This window comes from Ornithodoros turicata, chromosome 1 (genome assembly GCF_037126465.1).
Source record: "Ornithodoros turicata isolate Travis chromosome 1, ASM3712646v1, whole genome shotgun sequence".
Lineage (NCBI taxonomy): Eukaryota > Metazoa > Arthropoda > Arachnida > Ixodida > Argasidae > Ornithodoros > Ornithodoros turicata.
The window spans coordinates 230442997-230454097 of NC_088201.1; the positions used below are offsets into that span (position 1 = coordinate 230442997).

Below are 11101 nucleotides of genomic sequence, written 5' to 3' on the forward strand. Positions count from 1 at the left end.
TTTCACAGTAAACACAAGTCACTGAAGAGCTCTGAAACGCACTTTAGCGTAACTTACCTGATGTCTTTCAACATTTCTGTGACCTTCTCACGTCGTGAGTGTGCTGTCCCAACCGCGTTGTTCACCGCGATGAATACGTCGAAAGTATCTGAAATTCATAGATTAGACATTAGTAACGGGGCCACTGACGATGTTGCATCTTCACCTTGAAAAGCGCTGGTAGGGTCACGAGTACACTTAGCTGAAAGATAAAGCATAGGGTAATAGGAATCAAAAGGGTAATAATCACACAGCTAGCATAAAGTAATAGAACCCACACGCTAGGAATGATACCAAACAAAAGTTGCACGAATCGTACAAACATAGAACTAACCTTTAATCTAAGAAATCGCAAGGCTTCTGGACCTATCTTCCAGGGTACACACATAAAAGCACCCCCAGGCAACACTAGTAGGGCATAAAAACACATTCACAGCAGTCCAGGGCACCAGAGCAACGACGGAACGCGAGACAACGGGAGCCAGAAAAAGGCGTGCGAACGCAACGAAGCTTGCAAGCGAAATGGACGCCGCCCGCAGCGCAGAAACGGCAGGAAGGCCACCTGCCCGCCAGGCCATGCCCCAGCGCCGGGCGCTCCTCGGGGTGTAGCAAGGGAACGGAAAGTCGCGCGAAGACGGGACCAACGCTATCGGAAAGAGGACGTTTTCCTCTTCAAAAACACATCTCAATCACCTTCCTACGCCAGCAAGAACCCGATATCGAAAAAAATGCCCCAGGCCCATGTATCAGAGAACCGCCGTTGCCACTGTGTTCTAACTCGAGAACCGAGAGGGATAGAAAGATGCGGCAAGTTTCTACGCGTTTCCCATGTCGAGTGCGTGTGCCTATTAAAAGGAAGTCGGATCCGCCGTGGGCTTCAAGCCTGAAGACAGGGACAAAAATCGGTGAACGGTGGTCGGTGTCAGGAATTTCGAGAATGACGTCTTAACCACTGGAAATCGACGGCTGGTCTCAATTGGAAAGTTGTAGAGCAGGGAACAGAGCACGCGCACACAAAATTTCGACTAAATCGGACATCGGGTAATCGACTTACGACACCGAAAAGTGGGAAGCGTTTCAGGGTGGCTCTAGCCAGCCTCGCAGCTCGTCATGCTCTTAAGCCGATATCGGGAGAACGGAACATCGCGCGCCTGCGGGACAAACGCTGTTGGAAAGAGCACATTGAGACATTCCTAACGAAGGCAAACATGACCATGTGGCAGCAACGGGAAGGCTTTTTTTTTTTGGGGGGGGGGGAAGCCGCTGGTCCCATGTATTGGGAGGAGTGTGAACGCGGAATCCTCTAACTCGAGAGCTGCTAAATTTAGAGAGACGCGGTGAATTTTATCACGTGCTCCGCGTCGAGAACAGTGGGTTCTCCAAGTATGAACCCTGTCCGAGGCGAACTTCTTTCCAACAAGGGCACTGAAGTTCGGAAAAACGAATTTTACTAACGCGTCTCCACCTACGAGTTCGAAACCACTACAGATCAGTTCCTGTGTGATTTGCGCGATCACACAGCTAATCCAGGCCCGTTCGGACCTGAATTTTGGTCTCGATCCAACAGTCCGGGCGGGATTTACAAGACTTTGAAGGTGTCAGAAGCACCGACGGTTGTCTAGAATTTTCAAATATCTGGACAACCGCCAGGATTTCTCACAAGCCGCAAGGTGCACGCGTAGGGGGATGGAAGGGAAATTCGTCACAAGAAACAGCATCCCGATATCGCCGCTGCAGGCCAAGATATTAGACGCGGGAACCCATCGCGAAACACCGCGATGTCACTCTGATGGGGTTAAACCATCACTGGATGGCTAAAAGACGCCGCGGTATCAACCGCCACCTCAAGTGGCATGTGCAGTGCTCAGTTGGAATCTCTATGCATATCTGATCTATTCTGACCGATGATGTTACTACGGTGCCGTAGGGGACCTGAGCACATTCTTCTTATTTGTCCATGCTACCAACCTTCCCGAACCGCGCTCTCTCAGATCCTTAGTCAGTTGGAATTTCGCCCTTTCTATCTCTATGAAAATTGCTTGGCCCCTGGTGAAATCCAGCCCATCAACACTCTGTGATGAGAGCTTTTTTGGTCTTTTTAGACACGTCAGGACTTCGATCCTTATGGTGAAGGGGCACATTTCATCGCATTTTATGCCAGTGGGCTCAGGTATCCACACTAGCAACGAAACTCCTCATTATTAACCTTAGAAATAAAGTTGTTGTTTTATTGATACTCTAGGCCAATTCCTTCGATTGGTTTCGCATTCTTTGAACTGGTGCAGTGTGTACAAAACATGTTGGATTACATTAAATCAAGTGGAGATCAGCGTTTAGCATTTATATCCATTAAGCCAATTCATTGAATTGCTTCTTTATTCCGTGGGTACGGTCTTCGCCACACAACATAGTGGAACATGATGTCGCGAAGGTATAGCTTCTCTTCAAAAACCCTGATTCTGTCAGTGAGGAACTTGTACCTGACGGCTACATAATGAACGAATTGACTGTCTGATTTGTCTTTGAATCTCGTTGGAATTGTGGTGACAATTCAATGATGTTATGTCTTCTCGTTCCGGCAGGGAAGCACATCTGGAGATGTAGTTGTGTGTGTTCCGTTCTACATGGAGATATTGCAAGAGATATCGAGGTCTTCTCGGCCTTCCCAACTACCTTTATTAGCACTACAGTAAAAGGAAACAGAAGCTAGATACTGTGGTACATCTGCTAAGCTCGGACCATGTCGGGAGTTTCTTTGTAAATTCAGATGAATAATTTTTGTGTGTTGCCACTTCGGTAACACGGATAAAAAATAGTGTCACTGTTTTAGTTTCTTGCTGCACGCTGTTGAACGTTATCATAAGGATACAAAAATATAATGAGCATCGAAAGTATGTTTGTATTCTACTTCTAAATCAACATCCGATCGGGACGCCATTTCGAAGTCCCAGCGATATCATTAAAATGCATCCTGGCTCAGGTCCCGCAAGGTCGCCATTTTCCCATGTATTTGTTCCTATCCCGATGCGTGCAATGCCGGAGGCCGCCCTTAGATACCCCATTGTTACCAGACGTTGGCTTGCGTGGATTGTAGCGCGCTAAAGATCCAGTTGAAGCACAATCCAAGCCAGGCCAAGTAACCGAAGGAGAAATGGACGACTGCAGCGCCTGCGGCGCCTGGTACAACAGGTACGCTATGTGATGCACGCAGCCGTGCACTAGATCCTTCCGATCGCTCAACACGTTTAAAAACGGACCAAAAAGTGAAACACGACAGAGAAAGTTGTTATACGCGTTTAATTTGGACATATAAAGACTAGATTCATTCGCAGAAACAACAAAAACATTTTGCCGCTAAACTTAGCGCGCTGAAGTGATCCGGAACGGCAACAGTGGGGTATCTAGTGGCGGCCTTCTTCGTTGCACGCTTTTCCGAGGTGAGTTTGGGGGACCTGTCCTGGCTAGACAACGCTAGGACGTTTCGAATGACGTCTTATTTACATCATTGGGACATTTTTCGCGGATCAGGACTTCGGGATCTTTTCAGGACGTCCATGGGACATCGGTGGTTTACTGGGCCACAGGACAGGCGTTGTATTCGTCACCTCCAATCCATGAGCCTGGAAGCACCTATAAAACACATGAAACCATGAGGTACCCGCGCCAGCATAATGTGTGCGGCTTTTGACAGCCAGATATCAGACGAAAGAACTTCTCGACGTACGCACTGTTTTAAAAAATGCAACTATCATCAACATGCTGCCCGTGGAAAAATGGTCACTGCCCCCATATTTCACTGCAACACAGTCAGCACAGATTAGTGGCAACAGCACAGAGTAGTGAGAGCAGACAGCGTCAGATCAGCGAGTACATAGAACACAAGGAGACAACAAATAGGAAAGGCTAACTGTTTTCGTTTACCTAAAATGTGATCGTAGCTCCAGCCCAGCTGAAGTGCTAACAAATGGCTTACAGGCCAGGCGTAGTAATCGTGACCTTCATTCCATGACTCTGCCAGCACCTATAAAGATAATAAAGACGTAAATCCAAGAGGTACCCGAGCCAACAACGTATCCAAACGATTGAATCTTAACACACACATACGTCAGTCCCATATCTCCATATTGTTCGTCGCCAGTACACTGAACAGACAGCATCGAACGTACCCAAACGACAATCTTGTTAACACATTTAGGTCAGTCCCACATCTCCATTGTGCTCGTCACTCATTCGCAACATCATTCTACAGAGAAAAAAAAACATATTCAGCTGCTGTGCTCCAGAGCTCTATCGCATGCGATTGTGAACACAAGCAGGCACAAATCTGAAAGCAGAGGACAAGAAAGAAAGCAAACTCACCCATGAAACCTGAAGTACAGAGAACAAATAAGGGACGTTGCCTCCTCGCTACAGCAGCCCTCGTTGTTACGCTTAACGATATCGCTCATTGCGTATTGGACAGGATGCCGGAACTGTCCAGTTGACCGACAGATTGCAAGAAAACATACGCACAACGCTGGACAAGAAATAAACTTACTAAACTTCGAAACTCTAGAGTAGCGAGCGTCAGCTCGAGCAACTGAGCGAACAAGTTTGAACGCCGACCGTTGCGCGGCCCCGCTGGCGGCGCCCTCTGCCGATGCAGTTTCCAAACTGGCGCCCGAGGGCGTCTGGTTCAGGTAGAACCTTTGAAAGTCAAAACAAGTGCCACAGAATCGCGCGTTTTGTTCTTCCCAGGAGAAATCCTTCATGTATCATAGACAGTCATTCCTTTTGGCGGCAGGGAATTTTACGCTGGGCCCCGTACCCTATATTTAAGAATAATGTCAGTCAGGTCCGAGGATCGGCCCAAAAACAAAACAAATGTGCTTAGGGAGTCTGAGCAGGTAAACTAAACAATATAATAGTTCTCGTCCTCTTAGCTACCCACAGGGACGGGCACAGGACGTGCCTGAATGACTCTTCACGGACAGTCCGCGAGTGTTGTCCTCAGGACTTCTTGGGGATACACCTCGAAGGACGAGGACACGATGGCACTGTGGGGACATCCTGAGGACCATGCGTGTTCTTGGGGTAATGAGGAGTGTACCTACTTTACCTCAAGATAGTGCATTGTAGGTGATGGAGGATCCGGCATGTGACATTCATCAACTGTGCAAGGCGGACGAGGAGCTCCGACAACTCTGTTCATCCAAACTGGAACAGGCTTCACTGACGGAAGCGAAACGGCGTGAGTTGGAAGAGAAGATGTCGAAGGTAGGTGCTGCCATCTTACCAAACAACGAACAGTCGCATACTACACCGCGCGCAGATAGACGCGCTATGTACCAGAGTGAGTGAAAAATTGCCCTTACTCCAGCTGTGTTAAAACACAGAGGGAGCTGCCATCCGTTGGTCATGGAAGGTGTTGCCTTCGGTGACTGCTTCATTCCGCTAAACCTGACTTGTTTTCCTAAATTCTTCACTTGCTATCTAAATTCGGCGTACTATGTGAGTATCTCATATGTATTCGTTAAACAAATAAGAAGTAATATTTCCTCACTACATCACGTGATTGTGTGGTGTCGTTCATTCATCACTTTATTATCACGAAACTCGACAGACCAGAGCATTGAATGGCTGGTGGTTTCATTTTTGCCATTTCCGGTTCCCGTTGGTTCGCAGAGTAGCCTGAAAATGGCGGTTTACTGTGTGTATTCATCTGTGGAATTCTGTTGCCTTTTGAAACACATGCCTACATTTGTTACGATGGGTAACGATCTATTGATTTCGCTCGCAAAGCATACAAACGCCACTTCAACATGCCATAGGCGGTAAACATCTTCATCCGTGTCCGTGGAAAGCAAAGGGTTGGTGGTGTCGCAGGTCATCACATAGATAATATATTATTCACGTTTGATATGGCAACGTTCATCTTGTGATTCCGATAGCACTACTCAATTCTGCATGTATCCCGAAGATTCGTGCGTACTCAGCGCAATTACACGGCTGGCCTCGCTTCCTACAGTGGACGCCGTTGCCCATTTCCTTTGATCGGCTCGTTTCCCCGTTTTTCATCCCACGTGACTGCACAGGGTTGGCAACAAACGGAACAGCTTCACTGTGGTTAGGGGGCTGATATTCGTCCACTAACACTGTCCATGACCAACGGATGGCTGCGCCCGGGCGGTCACGCTCGGGGATAGGAGAATCCCATTGACGGCGCGCCAAGTACGTTCTCTAGAGACTTCTTATATTAACTCTATATATTTCGGTCGCAATGTCTCGCCATGGCTTTTCGTATCAGGTCGCTGTCTTTCCGGTGACCGCTGCGTAGGTTCGAACGTGTTACGACGGTTCAGTTCAGACGAAACAAGAGCAGCGTATAGTAACTCGTTTTGCTTTTTTTTGTCGCCTGAGAATGTGCCTGATGCGTACATTTGTCGCAGACGTTCTGGACAATACGGAACAAGTATTTTTGCCGCGGAGAACGGTGTTTGAATTCATGCATCAGTTCAAGGAAGGTAGCGCAAGTGTGAGTCATGAACAATAGTCTATACTCAATACAATACTCTATATACTATATACTCTATACTAACACTCTATACTAAAAAAAAAAAAACTTGTTTTAAAATGCTCAGAGGTGTAGGTCAACACTGGCGTAAGAAGAGCGCTGTATCCTGTGTGATCAAACTGATCGAGGACTGAGTTGCACAGCTGCGCGCTTGCTTCTTGATCAATGCCTATCTGATCAGGCGCCCAGGATCGTGACCTGTGTGGGTCAGGGCGCCTAGAAAGCCATTTCAAAGAAAGTTCTATTAATTTCTGACGCAATATGAAAAGATGTGACTTGGCAAGTGACACACATACGACTTCTCTCGATGCTATATCTTTGTCAGAAAAAGACATGCCTGAACATCAATGCGCGCGCTCCCGCTCCCGCTCAGCAATGTAAAACGAGAAGAAGGCTGAGTTAATTAGTGCAACATCAGCGATCACGTTCCAGTCATGGCCTTCGTATGCTACGACACCCCGAGGTGCACAAATCTTCGTTCCCCCTACATCACGCCACCACACCCGCAGTCGGGGCCGGCGCTTTCCGCATTTTTCTCCTTTTTTTCGTTATTCGGGTAGTTTTTCCTTGCAGCAGACGGCGTTTCTCTAATTGAATCAGGTGGCTGTACCGTAATGACGTCAAAGCGACTCGTCTGGCTCGTTCCGTGCATCGCCACCGCTGTGCACGTTTGCGAATATTAAAGTGGAATTCCGCGATTTATGCGTCTGTCCAATGAATCACTTCGGATAGTGCATTTTAATAGTCACGTTAACAATCCCGGTACAGGATTTCGGAATTGTGACGAGTTCAGAGAATGCTTACAAGTATAGCCCTATGCGGTTCAAAATTACCTAACCCGCTTTATCTAACCAAGTCCATATACCTCAGGTGACTATATTGGCATGTCCTGCACAGTTCATGTGCGCCTTGTCAATTTATTCTTTACCTGAAGGAAAACACCATAAAATTCGCAGTGTGACCACATTGGTAAAGTAGTGACGGCGAAATTCTTACTTCTTCTTTTTTTTTTTCCTGCTATGACAATGCCACTCCTTCTCCATTTCTATTCACCCGAAGGAGACTCACGCTCCACTTGAAGTCACAGGGAATGTTACTGTATAATTTCCTCAAGCAGTGTAACACTCCACTTGAATGAGGAACAGAAAAAAAAACTATAATAAATAAATAAATAAATAAAACAAGAAGAAAAACAAAGTGAGTGGAAAGAAAGGAAACAGTAAACTGTCTAAAACGCCCTTGCTGCGTGAAGCACAGCGCGTCGAGGGTGGCGTCCTCCAGTATGGTGAGCTAGAATGAATGGTGTGCTGAACGGCGACTGAAACCGGGTCGTGACGACGGGCCTGCCGATAGGTGGCTACCAATGGCTCGGCCCGCTGCCGCTTCTTGCGCCCTCGCGGCCACGTGACCGCATGCGCAAAGAGCACCTGGGAGCGCCAGGGCGTTCTCGCGATGGCCGAAATAGACCCTTTTCAAAAGTCGGCGCCATCTAGTGTGACGCGCGCTAACTACGTGGTTGCGGCGCGCGTCCGCCATGCTTTAGGTAGCGTTTCCCGCGCGTGCGAACTGCAGGTATCGGTGCTCTTTGTCACGCGCGCGTTTCTAATGACTGCTGGCTGCTTGGCCTGGAATTTCGGCATGCTTTTTGACCGGAGTGTCGTCCTTTCAATCTGACTTCGTCCTTCACTGAGTTTATAATGCCGGCCTGTTGCTGCATGCCCTTCTGCAACCAGCGAGGCGTGAGAGATACCCAAGGAAACAAGGTGCGTATGCAGACTATTGTGAAGCAACCAATTCTAGAGGTTTCTGCAGTCCGGAGACTTACACAAATGCATGAGCTTTCGTTGAAGACGCTGCACGTATAAAATAATCCAGAGCCGCGGATCGCAATCTAATAAGGACATCAGGCTATGCGCTCGTGATGTTTCCCGTTACGTTTTGTGACCGTGCCTGAAAATGAGTGTCGTACGGGAGAAGTGTGCAATTACTTGTTTATGTTTCTATGTTGCGTGTTACTGGACGGGAAGCTAGTAAAAATGAGATGCGTGTGAATGCGCAAACGCTAGACCGATTACGCTACCGTTTGACTAGTGACCTAACTTTCTGTTTGGAAGTCCGCACATTATGCCCTAAGTTATGTTACCTCTTATTTTGTGTTTTCTGCATACCACTAAGCGCTGATATCTATGTTTTTAGGTGTCTTTCTTGGGATTCCCAAGTGATCCTGCTGTGAAAAGGAAGTGGATTGTGGCAATCCGGAGAGACGAAGGCAAATTCTTCAGTGTGAGCCAACACACTAAGGTGTGTTCGAAGCATTTTGCTGATACGGACTTCTATGCCAGCTATGCATCAGGAATAAGGCTTCTCAAAGAAGGTGCCGTTCCCGGCATATTTAACTTTCCGGCAAAGTCTGCAAAGCCACCGAGGAAACCTCCTAAAAATCGTAGCATGTCAAATTCTGAAGTGCATATGCAACAGCCATTGGAACAATACGATGAAGCAGCTGTTACTGGCCACGATACCAATGCTCCTGCAGAACTTGGCATACCGAATGCTGAAGTCCATGTGCAACAGCCAGTGGAAGAGGAAAACGCAACAGCTGTTACGGGTGGGGCTTCTGCAGAGCCTGACATTACATGCCTGACTGTGTTTGAAGTGGGGCTTAGACCTGAAGATGTTGAGATGTAGGACTCTGCCGTGGATTCGCAGCCAGCTATGTGCACTTGAAGTACCATAGACCACGAAAACGAACTGCGAAAGGAGTTACTGGAAGCACAACCAGAGCTGAAAGCTTTGAAAGAAAAACTGAATGCCAGAGAGCTGGAACTCCAGAAGGCCAAGGACGTAGAACGCGAGCAGAAAGCCACAAAAGAAGCACTTTTCCGTGTTAGCCGGGAGCTAGAATTGGCCAAAGAGACTTCAGCAAAACTAGAAAAGAAAGTCGGGCGACAGTTTTCCATAGATCGGTTCAAGCACAGTGAAGATGACATGCGTTTTTATACCGGTCTTCCATCCTATGCTGTGTTCAAGGCGGTACTCAACTATCTGAACCCTGGTGAGGAAGGGGAAAACATTAAAGTCTGGTCAACAGCAAAGAAAGAATCGCCTAAAATGGGCAGACTAAGGAGCCTCACAGTTGAAAATGAGTTTTTTTTCTTTTCCTGGTGAGGTTGAGATTGGGACTTTTTGAGAAAGACCTCGCAGACAGGTTTTGCATCTCGATTGCAACGGTCTCCAGGATTTGCATCACCTGGACAAGCTACGCCTTTCTTCATCTAGCTCAGCAGCCACTGTGGATGTCGAAGGAAAGAGTGCAAGAAGAAATGCCTCCAGAAATTAAAGAAACGTACTCTTCTACCAGAGTCATCTTGGACGCAGCCGAGATCAAGTGCCACGCAGCAAGCTCTCTTGCTTTGCAGTCAGCAACTTTTTCAACTTACAAGTCGGCAAACACGTTTAAGGGATTGGTGGGCATCTCGCCTGACGGTACTGTCACCTTTGTATCGAACCTATTCCCCGGCTCCATATCCGACAAGGAATGCATGAGACAGAGTGGCTTTCTGACACTCCCGTTTGACGATGGAGATGTTGTCATGGCCGACAAAGGTTTCATTATTCAGGACATGCTGAATGAGATCAACGTGGGACTGAACACACCGCCATGCCTTAGAGGGCACTTTAGTGAAGAAGAAATAAGAGAAACTGAAGAGATTGCGTCGCTACGTATACACGTCGAGCGACAAATACAACGTATCAAGTGCTTCCATATATTTGACCGTCCCATTCCTCTTTCACTGGGGCCTGTCATAAACCAGATGTGGATTGTGTGCGCGATATTAACTAATTTTCAGTCACCACTTATACGTCCGCACGATGCGTAATTATTGCTGTAGAGAGCTTGGAATGTCTTTGTGTCTGCTGTCGCCATGGCTCCATGTACCATGAGATTACTAGAGCATTAAACTCATTGCTGACTGTTCAAGCATGCCAATGAATGAATGTATGAGAGTGTCCTAATAAGCAAATGCTCAAGTAATAAGTACATTATGTCAGATATTGCACAATTTCTTTAATCTAGTGCTGCTGCCGCAGTTACAAAACCAAAAGGGAGCATGCAGTGGTCCTCACGAAGCTGCCGATGCAGACACAGCCTTTCCAGCGACGTAGGGCAGCAAGGTAGAAAAAAAAAGTTGTCAAGCTTTCGCTTTGTGGCAGCCCAGTCACTCACACAGAATTTGATGCGCTCCACAACCATGGACTTCTCTGAAAACACCACAAAATCTGTCCAACGGAGGCCTGAGAGGGCCATCTGTCCAAGAATTTGGTAGTAATAATCATGGCCGCGGTCCAGCCTGAAGACTCCGTGAGCATCTTTCTTGACGCAATGACCGCTCCCAATGTCCTCGGATGACTTGCCCTTTAAACTGTAAGGGCACTTTACTTCTAAAAGGCCATGCACTGGCACCTCTGTTGGGTCGAAGACCAGCCGGGGGACGCACCCAACCAGGG

The 11101-nt window shown here is 47.5% G+C and overlaps 1 protein-coding gene across 1 annotated transcript; it reads left to right on the forward strand.

The window, feature by feature from the left end:
* The first annotated feature begins 5160 nt into the window (after positions 1 to 5160).
* LOC135395967 (uncharacterized) lies at positions 5161 to 10473 on the forward strand. Its single transcript, XM_064627051.1, has 4 exons — positions 5161 to 5295; positions 8789 to 9276; positions 9322 to 9647; positions 9872 to 10473. Exons 1-4 carry the CDS (start codon positions 5161 to 5163, stop codon positions 10471 to 10473), a joined length of 1551 nt encoding a protein of 516 aa, XP_064483121.1.
* Positions 10474 to 11101: the final 628 nt, after the last annotated feature.

Coding starts and splice junctions, on each gene's coding strand:
- LOC135395967 (XM_064627051.1), top strand. CDS start 5,161: ATGGAGGATCCGGCATGTGACATTCATCAACTGTGCAAGGCGGACGAG. Junction 9,277..9,321: donor AGACCTGAAGATGTTGAGAT/GTAGGACTCTGC, acceptor GTGCACTTGAAG/TACCATAGACCACGAAAACG. Junction 9,648..9,871: donor ACTCAACTATCTGAACCCTG/GTGAGGAAGGGG, acceptor TTCTTCATCTAG/CTCAGCAGCCACTGTGGATG.